General features: G+C 40.5%; 1 protein-coding gene across 1 annotated transcript; it reads right to left on the bottom strand.

The window, feature by feature from the left end:
• Positions 1-3,977: 3,977 nt before the first annotated feature.
• Positions 3,978-6,265, bottom strand: SLITRK1 (SLIT and NTRK like family member 1). Its single transcript, XM_063304314.1, has one exon. It carries the CDS (start codon positions 6,263-6,265, stop codon positions 4,190-4,192), a length of 2,076 nt encoding a protein of 691 aa, XP_063160384.1. The 3' UTR covers positions 3,978-4,189.
• Between the last annotated feature and the right edge of the window lie 12,714 nt (positions 6,266-18,979).

Here is an 18,979-nt window from a genome sequence, read left to right as displayed (position 1 = left end):
GGTGACAATTTGGAGCAACTTTTAAAGAGATGAAGATTATGTTTGATACTTCGAAAGAAGCTGTAGGTCAGAGCTGATTAACTCTCTCTGTCTCTCTTGGAAGAAAATACATGGAATATTCTAATAAACATTTACCCAGATACTACACAGAATGTAAGACATTGATATTGCATCTGTTGCTCTGTTAGTTCACTGAAGTCCACCTTCTATCTCTGTCTCTCTGCTACCAATCAGATCCTACTGCTGCCCATCATATTGTTTCAACTCATAGCCAAGTACACTGATTTTTTTTAAAAGATTGCTGCTGCAAGAGATGCAGAACACGCCTTAACAAAAATTAGATAGCAAACAGTTTCTCAAAAGGGAGCATCTAATTCCTTTCCTATTCTATTCAGTGCCGTATATAGTACAAAATCCATTCAGCTTTCTAATAAATAACCATGTAAGATGCTCATATATATTCAGGCGTATATTCCTATAGCAACAAAGCAAGTTATGACCTATTCTTAGCTCAATGGCATCCCAGCAAATGATCTGTCTCAAGCTATAGAAGAAAATAAGCAATCTTTCTCTTCCTCGGACTTTCATACCTTGTATTATTGAAATCCCTTTTAAGTTTGATGAATTGAAGGCTGACTCAGTTGGAGGTAGCGTCCTTCAACAGCACAGACTTTTATACAGTAGCTTACAGGATCTCTTAATATTTGAATCACAGAAAAGGGTGTATATACATTGATACCTACATACATAAAGCCATAAGAGTGAAAACATTTATGCTTCCAATTGCATAAATATTATGGAAGTAGTTATACTTTGTCAGGATGAATAAAACATTTATGGAGTTTAATAATAGATATGATAGATTGAAATATTTCTCCATATCACTAATTCACTGCTACTATCCCTTGTAAGTATCTATTTCCTTTTATAATGGTATAAAAATCTATGAGTATATTGAGCACATAGGGAAACGTCCTTACTTGATAGAAATCTAAAATATTTATATTATTTTGCACATTATTCATCCATTAATTCTGCTTCGGTTAAAGCTAAGCTCCATTCTAAAAAAATGAAAGAAATTCAGAAGGAAATTTCAGAATAAATAATTTTTGAGAACTATAGTTTCTACTTCATAAAAAAGTGATTTCATTTACTTCTTTACTTAAAATATACTGTGCTTTAGCAATAATAAATCATTGTCTGTGTTTTGTCACTTAAAATAAAAAATATATATATAATCCAAATGTAGCAATCCATTTTTTTTTAATTCATTTGAGGCTTTTTTTTTAAGAAAGAAATATCAGGTAATGTGATATAAAAAACAATTGGCATTTTGTTAAGTTTCATATAGGATCTGTATTCACAAAGTAGTATGAATTAACTAGAACTCTGTGTTTTGATTGCTTCTGTCAGTTCTTTACAGATTTATCCAACTGTACATTTATAAGCAGCTTGTTAATAAAACTGCTTGCTCTTAGATGGTTCTGAAAACTGATTGATTGAGCAGAATTTTCTTTTAAAATCGAAGACAGATGGGGCTAAAGTAACTATTTTCTCTCCCTTCCCCACTTTATTCACATAATATTCTGGCTGGAAAAACTGAAACAAGGTCAGGGAGGGTAAAAGGGGGAAAAATGGTGAGGGGTCTTTTTAAATAGCTGTAGCTTGTACAGAGCAGAAGGGAGTTGTATCATCATCATCATCATCAGGTTATTCAAAGAGGATGAAATAACAAGACAAGGTTTAGGAAATTTCCCAATGCTGGACTCACATTGCATTGCTATCTCCACAAAGCTCCCTCTATGTTTCAGCTTCCTCCCCCCTCCAACCTTTATTTATTTTTATTTTTTTTAACCAACTGATTTTGGGTACCTTATTTGGTCATTCCTTCCTCTCCTTCTTCTCTTTCTCCTCTTAAACACCTGATGCACAAAAGCAGACACTTCATTCTTGTATATGCATTTATTTGTTAGGTACCCAGACTCTACCCCCATCTGTTCTCTCTGAAGTTGCTCTTAGTTAGCCCATTTTCCTCTTTAAAAGAATTTCTCTGCCTGCAGAAAGCCAGAAGCAACGTGACTGAAATCTTTCATTTTTCCCCTGGGATTTCAGTTCGGAAGCTGCAATTGATTTGCGGGGGGGCTTTCTGCCTCCACATGTATTCTCTAGTTAAGGGCCAGCCTACTGTGCAAGGGAAATCAAAGGAGATGGTATTGAAGTCGGACGGCAGGAACAAGAGGGATTTATTTCAAGTCTGAAAGGTGGCAGAATTCAAAGGGGGAAGGGAGGGTTAGGCAATTCCATTACTAATTAGTTGAGGGGGGGGATTTTTGCTCCATTCTTTCTCTCTCTCTCCATCCCTAAGAGACGCTGAAGGCCAATCGCCATCAGTATTTTCACTTGTCAATCATTGTGTTTAAAGAATTGCTGCCCAATGAAGTCAGATCCCCACATTAACGAGAGGGATCTAAGGCATAGTCGATTAAATAAAATTCCCATCCAGCTCCCTAGTTTATCTGCAGTGTGCAACCACAGCAGTATTGGCACCAACGGCATTTCTAGTATTAATAAAGGATTTCAGTGCTGCATTCACCGGAAGAAAGGAAAGGGGTAGCGATTGACTGCTGAAATGTACACAAATTTAAGACTGCAAGACTCGCCCAAGAATAAAAAAATAAAAGACTTATCCCCATCACTACCATCACCACTCTCAAAATAAACTAAAATGAAATAATCCCATTGTGGCAGTTAGAAAGTGACATGGGATGGGGGGGATTAAAATGAATGACCCAAGCCTTGAAAACATTTTCACTTTAATACTGAAAAAATATGCCATTATAAAATCCTTGAATAGAATTGGTAAGTCTTGCTTGCTTTTTTTTTTCCTCAGCTCAGATTTTTCTCCAGATATTATATTTTTTCAGAGTTTGATTTACAAGAGCACAAAAACCTTCTTTCATTCATCTTTGCAGCTTAAGCATTCAAGTGGCATTCACTACTCATGCTTAACTGCTTCAGGCTCTTGGTTTTGTTTGGTTTTGCTTGGTTCTGTTTTTATTTTCTTTTTTATTGTTATTATTTTAAAAAAAGCAAAAACCAAAACAAGACAAAACCCAAGTAATGGATATTTTAACATATTGATCAACAGAGAAAACCCCAAGGATACTTGCTTTACATTCAGAAGGAAAGGCAATCTGGAGATGTCAATTTCCAAAAGAAGCTTGAAAATAACCAGAAGCAAATTCATCCCCTCTTCCCTCCCAATAGAGAAAAAAATCCCCAAGAAAGTAAATTTCTCCCACCCAAAATGCAAAACCTGAACCCAGGAGAGTATAAACCATGCAAACATGTCTTAAATAAAATCTTTACATTTCCCTTGTTTGTTTCACAGTAAATGAACGATCTCTACTGCCTAGCAATCACACAAAAATAATGGCGAAATGGCGCTTTTTATTCTTATTATACTGTATTCTGTTTATAGAAAGTTTGATACGATGGAACTTATCAGATAAGAGGGAGGACGAGGTGAACTGGACGCTGCTTCCATTTGGGGCTGAAGCGTCCCTGGGTGGTTTTGTATCCATGCGAACCATGCAGCAACTTGGGTTGGTTTGTTCTAGATCAGAGTTACTTATTTACAATACATTCATGCCTTCGTGCAACTCGACTCTCCTGCCTTATTCACAATGGGGAGGGCACAAGCAAGAGCTTTTGCTTCCCCATCACACGTAGGGCCAACAAACCCACACAGTTATGGATCAACCTGCAGGAGAGTGTATTCACTCTTTCTTTTGCTGCAATATCAAGCCAACCTTGGCCTTTTGATTGGATCTTTTATTTCTTTCCCACTGGTTATACAGTGTAGAGTTACACAACCTCAGGTTGAGGCTAGGCAAATAATAATAATTAAAATAAAATAAAATAATAAAAGGCAGGCCTCCACTCATAGTGCTGGCCCAGGTTTGGTGAGAGGGTAGGTATTTTTCACCAGAAGGTAGCTTTAAGTGGGCTAAGCCCCATCCCTTTTTGTGGTCCAATTCACATCAGCGAACAAGACAGTGATGCACAGATCAGGAAAAGAAAGCTTTGAACCACTGAAGGGAAGTTGAGGTTGCTAGCTGCTGAAGTTGAACTGATTGCCCATACACAATGCTAATTTTTAATTGTTGTAGTTCCTCACTCTCGTGACTCAGTCTGATAGGGAGTGAGAGCCACAGTCATACACTCTATGGGCTCCATCTGTATTGTAGGGTCCATTGTGCCAGTAGGATGAGTCACATACTGTCTGTAAAGAGTTGATCTCAGAGGCAGAAGAGTTGGCATCCCTCCTTTTGGAGCGTTTCCGGTTCCTCAGGATGAAAACAAGCATGCCAACCACTGTGAAGGCAGAGGTGACAAACACCAACAAAAGGCCAGGCACCAGCACTGAGATGGAGACCCTACTAGTCTCCAAGTAGGAATTAGAGTGAGTCCCAGTCTCAGCCAAGCCAGTACTGTTCTTATGTGTGGAAGTCAAAGTGGGCATGACTTTGAGTTGAGGGCAAATGGCCTCATTGGAGAGGGATTCAAAGTCTTCTTTAAAGAACTCTTCTGGAGTCTCACACCTTAAGTCACTCATCATCACCTTGGGCCGCAGCATCTCCACCCACTGTTTGAAAGGGACAATTGGACATTTGCAGTCCCATGGGTTGTCATGCAGATCTATTTGGGTAATGGAGGTGAGTTGATCCAGCACCCCTGCCACTGGCAGATAAAGGAAGTAGTTATTGTGGATACTGAGCTTAGAGAGAGATACTCCAGCAAAGACATCAACTGGGAGAGACCTCAGAAGATTGTTATTCAAAATGAGGACTCTCAGTTTAGGCATGGCATTGAATGTCCCTGGCAGAATGAGTTGGATGACATTAAATTCCATATTTAGGTACTCTAGGTTTTGCAAACCATTGAACTTCTCTCGAGATAGTATGTCTAAATAATTATTGTCCATGTAGAGCCACACCAGCTCCAGCAGGTTCTTGAAAGTGTTGTTCTCCATAGTGGCAATGTTGTTGTTGCCCAAGTCCAATAGGTTGAGTTTCTGGTAATCCACAAAATGTGATTTGCGAATGGTGTGAATCTTGTTGCCCCTCAGGAAGAGTTCATGGACATTGGATGGCTTAGGCTTCAGGTCGACCAAGCTGCTGATGTTGCCATCATTGCAGTTCACCTTGAATCCTCCAGGAATCTGGTGGCAAGTGCAAGTGGCAGGGCAAGGTGTATTACTGGAAGACTTGCCTTTCATGGTGTGGACTGAGCTGGCCATTGTAGGTCTGGACTTGATTTGCCAATTGACTGGGATCTTGGTACCCCCATGAGGTGCAGAACCTGGTGTGGAAGAATCTTCCTTGCCATGAATCTTAAAGGGAGTGGGAATAGGGCCAGGATCACAAGTTTCCTCTTCTGCAGGTGGAGCAGCCAGGCTGGAGTCCAGTCGGGTTTTTCTGCACAACTCCTGTTCGGTTGTCTCATTTAAATCCTTCCCTTGCAATCTTGTGGGAGCTTCACAAATCACCCGACCGATCAAAGCATTCTTGGGGATGTTCTCCAGCCATTCTTTCAAGGAGAGTAGATCACAGGTACAGTCCCAAGGGTTGTCCTCCAGCAGGATCTCAGCAATTCCTGGGATCTGTTCCAAAACATCCTCATAAGGCAAGGTTTTCAGGCGGTTCCCTCGTAGGTCCAAGTGGGTAATTGGCACATACTGGAACACATTGGCAGGTAAGATGCTGATCAGATTGTCATTTAAAATCAGCACCTCCAGCTTGTTTAAGTCCCGAAAGGCTCCCGGGTCAATATCCCTCAATAAATTAAAATCAGCCTGGAGATATTCCAGATCATCCAGCCCCAAGAAAGTCTGCTTGCGAAAAGATTTGAGCTTGTTGTTGTTGATGTGCAGCCTCTTCACCAGCTGCAGCCCCAGGAAAGCCCCCGGCACAATTTCGTGCAAACCGTTGTTTTCCATGTGCAAGCTGACCGCATTGTAAAAGTTAGCGAACTCATTGGGGAAAAGGCGCGTGAGGGAATTGCCGTGCAGGAACAAATGGTAGAACTGGGAAGTGGGGGCCGAGAAACGTTGCAGGCTGGTGAAACCCTTCTTCTCGCAGTCGACGTGCAAATCGCCTTCGATCTCGGGGCACGAGCAGATCTTCTCTTTGCAAACGTCCCCCGTAACATTCCCGGCAGCCAAACAAAGAGACGTCTCCAGCAAGAGAATCCAAAGCAGCATTTTTACACCGAGCAAGTCATTCCCGAGCTGAAGCACAGAGGAAAACTACAAGGCAAAAAAAAAAAAAAAAGCCTCTTTTCAGGCTGGAGCCCAGTCAAGTTCCTTCCAGGCACGGAATGTCCGAACCATCGTCAAAAATTTGGGGGAGGGGGGGGGAGGAGGGAGGAGGGGGGAGAGGGCTACGGAGGGAAGGTTTGACAGCCAAAAAACAAAAAGAAAAAAGATTAAAAAAAAACAAAAAACAGTTATCTTGGCTAAAGAGGAATGCAGTCAGCTGGAGGGCTGAGAGGCACCGTCTGCTCTCCTTTTAGCTGTCTCTCCCGCCGCAAACACTGCAACAGCCCGGACTCCAGTCAGCGATCATATCCACAAAGTCTCCAGATACACATGGGGAAGCCCAAGAAGGAAAAAAAAAAAAAAAGTTGAATCCCACCCCCCCGCTTCATCAACTCCCCCTCAGTAGCCTCCCCTCCTTCCACCCCCCGCCAAAGCAAAGTCGATCTCCGGCTGCCTGGACTAAAGAACGACCTCGCTAGGAATCGGCAGGAGCGGCCGCTGCATCTGCAGGAGAGTGGCAGGGCTGGAGGGACGGAGGTGGGAGAACAGAGCTCGCTGGGTGCATGGCTTGGCTTCGGACTGACCTTGCTTCTCTCGCGCAAAGCCGGCCTCCGGGCTGCTGCTGCGGCTGCTGCTGCTGCTGCTGTGGTCGACGCCGGATGCCCGGAAGACCCCCCTCTGGGTGCTGTCCAGTCCCCCTTGGTGCTGAAATCACGCCCCAGACTAACGGCGGGCTGCCGAACCAATGGCGCTGCAAAAATTCTGCAATCGCTGCGGTTTTGCTCTGTCCGCCGCTTTCCTCCTCGCGTTCGCTCTCCCACTCTCGCCTCTGTCTCTCTACTGTCTTTCCGTAATCGGTCTCTGTCTTTCTCCGTCTTTCATCCTCTTATTATTATTATTTACTCACTTACTCACTCCTTCACGCGTAGAAGGCAGGAGTTGTTAGGAGGTTGTGTTCTTTCAAGCCTGGCGCACTCAGAAAGATCTGACACCCTCTGCTGAGCCGCAGTGGCAAAAATCCATCTGCTGAGGGAATGTTGGGGGGGGGGGCGGTGGAGAGATGAGAAAATCCGGGCGGGCGAGCGAGCGAGTGCATTAGAAAGGGCTGGAAAAGAAAGCGATCAATTCAGGACAAGTTTGGAAGGAGGAATGGGAGTCTAAATCGTCCATCTCCCCGACGCTCTTTCCCTTTCCCATTTTCGTAATGAAAAGTTGAGCCCTGCCTCGCTCCTTCGACCAGCATTCCCGCCCGGCAGGCGTCGCGCGTGGAGCCAAGCTCGTTCGCCAGGAAAAAGCAAGGGAGTGCGCCTGCGGAATCCCGGTGGGGCTTGACTCGAATTAGTGGCAGGAGTCAAGCGACTAGCGATCGGAGGTAATTAGACCGCACACCATTTTTCCACGTCTTGCTTCCTCCCGCCCTGCAGTAGAGAGTGTATCTCACACTGCGTTTGGCATCTTCTTGCCGTCTCTGGCTGGCTGGCTCCTTCTCGTCTTTGCGTTTTACCCTTTGCTGAGCCAGCCCTAACACTGGATGCACGAATGCGTGGCTTCCGGCGGCATCCCGGACCGGTCTCAATCCAGGGCCAAGTACCCAGTCACTGCCCTTCCAATTCGCCACTGGAGCATTCAGAAATGGTTCGGGACGGTTCCCGCCTGCCCTGCTGACTGCCCGCCAGGCAGCGGTCCGAGAGGTCCTCAGAACGAAGCCTTGTGAGGATCAGGGGGAGGGGAGAAACGTCGGGCGACGCTATGGGGCAGCAGCTGGAGGCCAGAGGGTGAGTGGCAGCGGAGCTGTGGCCAGAGAAGGGGTGTGAGATGGCAGAGGGTGAGCGCGATTTCCGGGTGAAGCAAATCTCACTGCAAATGGGGGACCTGTGCGGTGAGCGGAGGAATGCACAATCTTTCCCCCACTAGAACCCACATTCGCAATGTGGGATCCCTCCCACGCCATCAAACTTCCCCTGCACATTGTCTAGCGTCTGCACCATGTCTTGCTCCGTTCCCACGATTCTTCTTTCGCAGACCCAGTGCTCATTCTGCGGGGAGGGGAAGAGGGGAAGCGAGGGACCTTCCTGAGATCTCAGGCAGTGCCCAAAAGGTACTTATACGGGAGGCAGCGGGGCAGCTGTAGCAAAGCTTCCTTTGTGTAGATTTGGATGGACCGCTGGGTTAGTTTTTGCACTAGTCAGCTTCGTGTCCATCCGGTCCAGAAGGTGGTGATGGGGAGGTAGTTCTAAAGTGTCAATAATGCGTCTCTCTTCTATCCTTTCGCGGCGTTTCAAACGAAGCAAAGCTGACCAAAATACTTTCCGCTGGCTGCCGAAGTGTTGTTTAGAGATATGTGGTGGCAGCGTGTGTCTGTGTGTGTGTGTAAGGGGGAGAGAGACGGGGGGGGGAGGGGTTAAAAGAATTGTGGCACGTTTTTTGAAGATTAAAAATAATGTATTAATATTTCCCTCCTTTTCCCCAGTGCATGGCCAAGCAAAGAACCAGTTGTATCTCCAAGGTGCAAAGAATCCGAGGCCCTAAATCATTTTATAGTAAAGGCGACGGCCCCCACTTTATCATCAGAGGGTGGCGTGTTACATGTTTTCCCATCAGGAATTGGACTTCAGATCTTCCATCCCATAATTACGTTGGTTCTACTAGTGAACTTCACATCCAGCTAGACAGCTAGTAGGATAGAAGAAGGCTAAGGCATATAGAATCTAAAGGATGGGTCTGAAGATCCAGAGTCTAAGTACAAGTAAAATCAGGAAGTGCCGAATTCATAAAAAAATCACTTTAATAAGAATTTCACAGCCTCCAGCTGCCACAATTCTTGATAATCTTGTAATAGTGCAAGAATCTCTGTTCTTCCTCCCCAACAAAATAATTGGTGAATATATCCTTTCCTTTCCCTTTTTTTTTAAAAAAAAATCCTGATTAGATGGTAAAGCAGGATATTTGGTTGCTTTGTCCTTCATATTCATGCCATGTTTTTCCTGCACCTGACTGTAGAATTTAGGTTATTTTTATTTTATTCTCAAAGAGCTTGAAAAGAGAAAAGCTATCAAACTTTGGAAAATGCAGATTTTCTCCTAAAAAGAAATGGAGGAATCATGAGAGAAATGAGAATAGGACCAAATAAACCTTTCAAAACATGGCAAAAAGCAAGAAAGAAGGAGAAGGAAAGGCACCCACATCTTCCTTGAGGTGAGCTATCCGGCTCTTACCCAACATTCTTTATTTGGGCTCTATTAAAATTATTTCATCTTTGGAAAATGATATGAACCTGGAACCAAAAAGAAGTAGGAGTTTGAATGGATTTTATTTGGGGGGGGGGGATTCATATCAAAGCTCCAGTATCTATGGGGGACAGAATGTCTGAAAACTGATTAGGAAATTTGCCATACTTGTTTTAGGGGCTTTATATACCCCCCACCCCTCTCTCTCTCTCTCACACACACACACACCTCCTTTCCCATTTCCCCTAGGAAGAGATAACCTAAAAAAGAAGGATTTGTATCAGCCCAAGACATCTGCTGTTGGGGGGCTGAGACCCTACAAGTCCCTCTACTCCCCAAGGGACAACACTAAAAACAGTCTGTCTGCATAACTGTCTAGTTCGTGTTTTTATCTCTTGCTTCCTGGAAAAATGAGACTTCACCTTTCTGAAACCTGGCAAGTCTAACCTTGGAGTTTTACACTGTATGATGGGGAGGGCAGAAGGACAAAGAAATACCCTGCTTCTCACGATAGGGTTCTGTGACAGTGACCATTGGAAGCTGGCTCTCTTTTATGAAAAATGCTTCTTGAAGACACATGGATGGGACGTGGTGACTTTCTGAGTCACCCCTTGGAGGAAAGAATTGAATGGCAGAATTAACCCTGAGTTTTTATTTTGTGGAAAGTTTCTGTATAACTTCAAAACATTGCTGGCCCAGCAATTTTTCATTCCAGCAGATAAACATTCCACATCCAGACAGTGTCTGAAATTTCAGCTGCATCCAGTTCATTTCCTCATTGTTGTAAGTTTGCATGAAGAAAAATCAGGAAGGCAAACCTGGATTTCTCAGTTTTTTTGCTTCAAATTAGAAAACAATTACCACCAACTAATAACCAGAGGTAGGATCAGTGAAACAATTCCCTTTCCCATTTGCAGGGCTCTTTACCAAGGCCATGTTAATGTGCATTCCTCTAACCCTTGAGTTAGCAACACACACACATTATGTTGGTATATGTTGTAGTGTCCTGGTAGCCTAGTCCTATTCTGCCTTGGGAATAAGGTTGAAGACAGGTGTCTTTATTTAACTAATGGAGGACAAGTTAAGGGAAGGGATTGGAGAATGGCTTCACTCCTTCTCCCACTTACTTTCCAGCTGCAGAAGCATCCACCAATCACTATACCTAACATGGGACTGGGAAGATGTATGTTTTGACATCTTCACAATTCACTTTGGTTTTATATTGGATTTATACATAAGTGCATTCAAAGGAAGCCAGACTATCAATTAAATTTGGGGTTCCATTTTGGAAATGGGTTTATTGTTCTTCTGGAAAGACCACTATTCTGTTCCAGAACAGACTTATTATGGAACCACACTAAAGCCAAGTTTGGAAGTAGCCCTAAAAACAACTGACAGGTAAAGAGGAGAAGCTTGCAATATGAAGTAGGAGGAGTTTTCTCACTGTAGTGAGAACTCTCCCCCACCCTATGACTGTCAGCTCTTTTTAGAGTAGAAAATCAGTAATAAAAATGACATTTTGAAAAGGGAAGCTTTCAGTAAAAGAGAGGAGGATTCTGAAATTGCATTGGATTAAACAGGCTGCAGTGTCAGTCCCAGTTGTGAAGTTATTATTGTTGTGTTTGTGTGTGCATTTACATACACACTCAAGCATCAGTGCCCCTTTTCCCACCCATTAATGAAAGTTTTATTGATGCTGAATTGAATATATAAATAAGAGGAACCCCATAAACCCAAATGTCACTGCATATCTCCTGTAATTCTTGAACAGATTTCAAGGAAGTATCTTGGATTTGGGGGGAGAAGATTAGGATCTTTCTTTTCAAGTTTTAAAGGAAAAGTCACTGTATGTTGTTCAAACACACATGTTGAATTTGGATTAATTGGCATTCAGAAAGAAGTAAATTATTATTGTTATTCTTATTTAAATACAAAATTAATCAGTTTCATTTTTCTGTAGAAAATTTCATAGGAGTGCTCTTTTGCTGTATGAAGAGGGGAGAAGACAGAGGCAACTCTTGATGTTTTAGCTGGCTAATTGAAAAAGATTAACTGTGATCTGCAGCCCTCTGCAACCTTTCTGCAGAAAAAAATAGGGGAAGGGACTGCTAGCACTAACATCTGCATACAAACAGATGCATCTAAACATCCATTTTTTAAAAAACATAACTATTACTCTTTCAAAGAATGCTAAACCTGTATTTATAAGGAGTTCCCATAACACCTAACCAATAGTTCAGATAACACCATCCAGCAGTGTGCAAGCAGATTCCTCTGTAGCAGTCAGATGTCCCATCTCTCCAGCAGCCCAAGCCAAATGGCCATGTAGGATAACAATCAGTGGCCAGAAGAGAGGAGGTTAGCCTGCAGCAACCTAAAATAGCAAATGGAAACTACTCAGATTCTTGTCCTTGACCATGTGCCAACTACAATATCAGTGAGATATTTTAGATCATTCATAAGGCAAGACTTGTGCCAGCATTAAAAAAAAAAGCCTTAAAATGAAGAACAGTTAAGAATGAACTTAGGCTATCTAAGGGGCAGGCTGAGGATGAGACAATATGACTTCATGAGGACATATTCTTTTAAGCCAGTTATAGATGCATCTTCAAGCTATAGTTAGCAAGATGTAAGGATGAGCCCACAGCAGATCAATTCAACTTCCATGCATCATTTCTGTGGTTCCAGAAACGAAGACTAGAAGCACAGAGGAAGATTGGTATTTGAAGAGAGTTCCCAACAGGGTTTAGCCTCTTGGAAAAACCTAAACTTACTCCCTTGTTGGATGGGAAGTCATTGATCTTCATTGTAAGTGCTTAAATAGTAGCTGGGAACTACCAGTTAGATGTACTGTACTAGCCACCTGGATCAAAATCTAAACAATTTCCAACTCTGTGATCAACATATTTCCAAATTATGAGTTATCTTACCCAAAGCAAGTTTCTAAAATCTCATTATGAATATTTCTTATCATCATTAATAGTCATTCCTGCACACGCACATCACACTTTACCAAAAAGGTAAATCCCAGTTAACATGTCATTTCTACTCTGTCTGAAGCAAGGGATTACTCAATGACCACGGCTATAGTTGAATCAGACCCAAATCCAGGATCATTTAAACATTACTTGAGAACATGTGAAGTAGTTGAATGCCTCAAGCCATATGCTGCATGGGTTTCCTCAACCCTGAAGAATAATAGCCATTTCTGTGCAAATGAGATTAGGGAGAGGACTGTGTCTCCTGGAAAGGCCCAAGATTTAACATCTCCTATTTTAGATATCATCACTAATCACTCAAAAAAGCAACAACTCTATTTCTTGTTTTTCTAATGGGAATTAAACAAACATGAAACACCTGGCAACTAGTTATGCCTAGCCAACCTTTTTTGATCTCAAAAGACTAAGCAGAGTCCGACCAGATTAGTACTTGGATGGAAGATTACCAGAAACCTATAGTCTAGAGAGAGAATTGGGGGATAGGAGAAGGCAAGAGCAAATCTCTTCTGGGTTGTAGGTAAGAAAATTATGTGGATATGTGTTTAACATGGAAACTTTACTTTTACTTTTCTACTGTAAAATGTGCAAAACTAAGGGAGAATTTCATGAATATGGCAACAATATTGTTATGAGTTACACTAGTTGGCTTTTGGGAGAAAATTTATACTGCCTTACCACTTTATGCAAAGGCCAATATATATTTTACCAAACTACATGACTAAATGAGTTTTGAGAAATTGAAACATACAGCCAGTAGTGTATCTATTTTGTATTTTGTAATGTATCTACATAACATTTTGATTAACTTCATAATGAAAATATGGGCATTAAGATGGGCTTATAAATGCTTAGAAAATTAATGGAGAGCAAGTGTCTTATATAGTAGTAGTAGTAGTAGTAGTTCTTCCTCCTCCTCCTCCTCCTCCTCCTCTTCTATCATCATTGAATTCTCAGTGAGCATAAAATATGTATATCTAAAGCCAGACTAGATTCTAAGAAGGATGTTGTACATTCATACCTGCAGAGAGTAAGGGAGGTGACCTTGACATACGTTCTTTAAGTCCTGAGAAAGAAGATATTATTCAGAACTTGTTCAGGCAAACAGCAATCTGATTCCCTGGGATATAAGAAAAAAATGTATGTAAAGCACAATCAGACTTGCAAGATTCTATTATTATAGCCTGTCTCAATAAAGTATATAGTTCTATTCTTCCTATGGAGTTAATTTTCTGGTCTGGTCTACCTAGTGGCCATGACAATACTCTACTTCTAAACTCTCAGAGAATCAGGTTGTCTGCTGTTAGAAACAAAGAGACTGGAAACTGATCACATGCCAATTCCAGATGACCTGGGATGGTAAAGCTTAATTAAATATCTGGATTCATTCTAGACCAGGTTAATTGAATTTAGGTCTCACTGAAAACATTGTAACAAATTACTCATGATTTTAGCTATCTTACTTCTAAGCTCTTTTGAGCATAGGACCAGATATAGTGGGTGTAGGTCTCATGCCTACTTCATTACACTCTTCTGAAGCAATGACATGTAACTTACTCATAGATCTAAGTGTGCTACACTGTTGATCATTGCTCCTCCTTCTTAGTATTGCAAAAAAACCAATATAACTAAGAATGTACTTTGCTCAGGAAAATGCTTGTTCAATAGCATCTACAACTACTACCAGGTCATTTTAGCCAGACCTGCATGTGATCCAGTTAGAAATAATCTGCATATATCGACTAGCTAAGATGTACAAGGTTAGATTCCATGGCATGTCTTTGTGTGTAAGACCACACTTGTACAAGGCATAGGGTATTGAATGTAACAGAATGTCTCATTTGATAATATAGAGGCCTTTACATAATGTTCTTTATATAGGCAAGGACTACAGCCAGCAATTTTGGGACATCATTAAGGTGTTACATATCCTGCTTAGGATAATTGTTATATGACAGTGAGCAAATATGATCAAGAAGTTGTCCTGCTTAGCATCCAATCTAGTATAAATGTGCTGCCAGAACAAATTTCAGGGGCCCAATAAAATGCCCTTATTACAACAATTCTAGATGATGGAAAATTTGATGTTTATGATCAATGTACAATATATCTCAGCACTTTTACTAATTTGATCGTTTTGTTCTTTAAATTCCCTTTCCCATCTTGACACATTTGAAACTAGAAAGCAGAAGTGCAATGAAGCAGCCAACAAGTTATAAAACAGAATATTAAATTGATCAAGGTACAGTGGCCTTATGACGCACATGACTGTTAACATGGTGTGTTGCCCTTTTCTCAAATAAGTAATTATGTATGTATACCTACATAACTGAGAAAGGTTTTTGTTATTTAAAAGTCACTATAATTATAGTGTGAATGGTACACATACACAGAACCACCCTTTTTTCATAAAATTTCAGAGGAACAAAGAGTATGACTTCTAAGTTTCATTGTAAACATTCCTATTACTATGCTACTTTGGTGCCGTATATTTCTACTCAAAAGATATAGCTTAGTTAGCCTGGGTGTGGTTTTCATTTTCTTTGTAGTTACTTCCATATAAAAAGACTTAAGATCTCATTATTTTCCATTATCCTCAAACCACTTATTCTGATTCATCTACAGAGTCTTTTTGATTTTTTACCCACAAACATCCCTTGACAATATATTTTTTCTGCTACATTCTCATGTTGCTGCCTTCATCTTGTCCCTAATCCATAGGTGATATAGGCTTAAGTTGCCATTAATTGTACTGGTGTTAAAATACTGCTTCCTCCCTTTCTCAGAAACAGCCCAAAGGTGGCCTCAAGATTTGCCACCCATAACTTTGGAGAGAAGTTAACTGACTTCAGTGACTTGAAAGATAATAAATTATTGTTATGACTTAAAAGACATAATAAATTATCTGCTTTACATAATGAAGAATGATTTCACTATGCCAACAAAATCCTTCTGAATTTTCACTAGTAGAACATCAAGCCAAGTTTATAAATTCTGGTTGATCTCAAATTCCAAATGGTCTAGTAATATGCAGTTTATTTAGCATTTCAGATGTAAGAAGGTATATAGAATTTGGGGATCCATATAGAAATGATGGACATGCTTTTCCTAAGAGGATTCTGGATAACGTTACAATTCTCATTAGAAAATAGTTCCAAGATTTGTCAATGCTGTTTTTCTGCCATTGTATTTCAGTAGCTAGGACTACCTGTGGCTCAGAACACTTCTTCACAGGTGATGAAATAGCTTTGAAGTTTCTGGAGAAGGTGTATCTTGCCACCTGCATTCTCACCATTTTTTATATCCAGGATACATTATTATAACATAGACAATATAAGGCTCCTTTGTAAAGCATATTAAATTAATTGAAAACAATGACTGGTTAGATTGCTGGAAGTGGGGAAGGTCTCATCTTTGAGTTACATACCATAAACACTGTACCATCTTCACCAGTAACTAATTTGCTACCAGAATCTATTCAATTTATTGATCATCATCATCATCATCATCATCATCATCATCATCATCATCATCATCATCATCCAAAATTGTAGAATAAACCTCATTTATGCGTTTGCTATTTGTTGTAAATAACAAAATCTAGTAAAGAATGGCAATCTCTAATATTTTGGGAGGGAGATAGACAGAGAAGGAGAATTTGGAGCCTGTGCCAGGAACTACCTGTAGAACCTATGCAGGGTATCAATGATCCCTGGCCAGTGCCCTATGGTATGTTTTAGTGATACAGGTTGAGCCAGTGTGCTGTAGTGGCTAAAGTGTTGGATTAGGATAATGGAGACCCAAGTTCAAATCCTTTCATAGCCATAAAATCTCATGAATTATGATTGTTCTTGGACCTAAGATTCTTTCTTAACCCTCAAAGGTTTGCTGTGGTGGTGGAAGGGGGAAAAAAAGGGGGAGTGGGCAGAGTGTTATACATACTACTTTAAGCTGCAGGAGGAAATGTACAATATAAATCTAATAATACATTAATAAAAACACAGGAAAGATTAATTTTAAAGGATTCCCACACAACCCTACCTCTCCTGAGTTGTTCTTCAGATACCATGGAATCCTCTCAGAGTTTAAATCAGACCTGATCTTTGATTCCTATACTGAGCAGGCTCTATTATCACTGACCCTTGCAAAGTTCAAGATCTTTTAGGGGGGGAAAATGTGTTGCATGAAAATTCACAACACCCACTACAAACAGAAAAATGGAGTGATGTTAAGAAAAGCTTATATTACTAAGAATGAAGACATCCCTTGGAACTCTGAAATTCATGCCTACAAAGATTTACAGTTTCCCAAACTAGCTGCTGCTGGAGAACTATCAGCAAACACGGATAAAAGAGTTCCAAACAGTGACATCATGGTGAGTCTGTTCACATGACTTGTTTATACTGGTTACTGAATTAACTCCTTATATTGGTTCACACAATGCACTGAGTGAACAACCAAACTGACTGGGTTTTTACAACACACTGAGTACAAACACAAAACCTAACCAAGGTTAAAACTAGTCAAATTACCATTTTGTGTCAGCACAGTTCACAAATCTTTAAATAATCCAGTTAAAAGTATTGTGTAAACACTTCATTGAGTTCACTAGGACATCAGGTGTTTGTCCATTTTTTCTTATTTTTAAGGGTGTGCAAAGCATTTGAGACAATTTGATTGAATCACCACACTTTTGAACTGAGTCATCAGATAAATTGACTTGGTAATTTAATGACCATTTGTGCATACACAACCATACTTTTTATCAGTGATTAATACTGAATTGAATATTATTGGATTGACTTATATCTGTTACTAAGATAAGATATTGGGCAGTTCACATACAGTACTGCTAGAAAACATTTCTGTAGCCATTCTGAGGCTCCTTCTGCTCTAGGATCTGAGCTTGTATAGGAGTGTGTTGAACCTCCACTTTTTGGAGATTTCAGCAGAATTTTAAAAGCCCCAATGTTTTAATTGAAAATACATTTTCTTAGTAAAAAGGTTCTATTTCTAAATTGCATTCACACTGACAAACCATTGGCAGCTTTTGCAAAGAAAACCTTCAGAATCCATCCTGCATTTTCCACAAGTGCAGAAGTATCACTTGAGTAGTAAATTTTAGTCCTAACATAGAGTTCACAGTGGTCAGGAACAGGAAAAAAGCATACAATTTGTAAAAATTGGGTTGTCCTGTTTGAAATGTCACCACAACAATGGGTAAATTTAACTGTATAGAACACTCCATTATTTTCCTTTCCTGCCTTTCTCCCCCCCCCCCAAAAAAAAAAAAAAAAAATCTCTGGCAAGAAACTTATCCTGGTAACAAATTTGTCTTTCTGAAAGAAATCCAATATGATAGCTTGGAATGTCTCCAGCCTTCCCCCAAAGCCAAACAAATGGTATTCTTTCATACATGTAGTCTACAGGGAGTTCAAAATGTCTTGAATTTAGTTGACTTTAAAAAAAAAAATAATACAGTTGACACACAAGCACCAGGATGCTTATTCTGAAAGGCTGATTATGAAGCACTTGAGTTCTGGTTGCCCAGGCCTATTATTGTGCTATAAATTTATTCCAAAGGCATTTGAGCTCCTTTGGGGTTCTTCCAGCAGCCTTTTGATCCTTTTCTGAGAAAAGTGTTTTGTTTTGATTTTTGATTTGTTTGGGGGTACCCACTAGGCCTACATGACTAAATAAATATAGTGGGGATTTTCAAGTGAACACATTTTTGGCAACATATACTTAGAGAGCTTAAGAACTGGGTAAGTATCTACAGTAAGTCCATATCATAGTAATTACTTTTTTACAGTAATTCATACTCAATTCTATTAGACAATGTAACTGCTGTCATCCACCTTGAAACAAGAGAGAAGTGCAATGGGGAGGCGAATTACCCAATATTAGAGAAGAGGTACCTTGTAAAAGAAAGTCTCTTTTGCTAACAAGCAAAAGTGACATTAACTTGAATACAATCTTCATTGTACATATCTTCATCAAAACTAGTTTGTCAGCTTTATTTTGAGTTTCTGAGAATTTTCTTGATGGAGGAACTGAAACATTGGGGGGGGGGAGGAGATAAATGACTGAATCTTGCAGAAATCTGGAAAACTGAACATTATTTGTGAATATTTTTATTATTCATGAATGGATGGAATTTACAATCACAGTTTTTCACTCTTCTTCTTTTTAAAATTTAAGGATAATTTTTGCTCAGTGAGAAAACACAGGCAAGACCAAGGTTGCTAGGAAACCTAACATCTGTATTCATTTTCCCACCATGACAACCACTACAATAAAATGTAGCTTCCTGCTTAAGTGATTTGTACAAATTTGGTATTTCTTTTGTTTTTGAAAGGTGGAAAGCTTTGGGGAGGGGGGGGGACTATTCCAGAGATTTCATGAGACTAAGCCATGGAATTCTGGAAATAATT

Source organism: Candoia aspera, chromosome 5, assembly GCF_035149785.1.
Source record: "Candoia aspera isolate rCanAsp1 chromosome 5, rCanAsp1.hap2, whole genome shotgun sequence".
In the NCBI taxonomy this organism is placed as follows: domain Eukaryota; kingdom Metazoa; phylum Chordata; class Lepidosauria; order Squamata; family Boidae; genus Candoia; species Candoia aspera.
The sequence above is the reverse complement of the archived record's forward strand: the minus strand, read 5'-3'. Positions and strand labels throughout refer to the sequence as shown.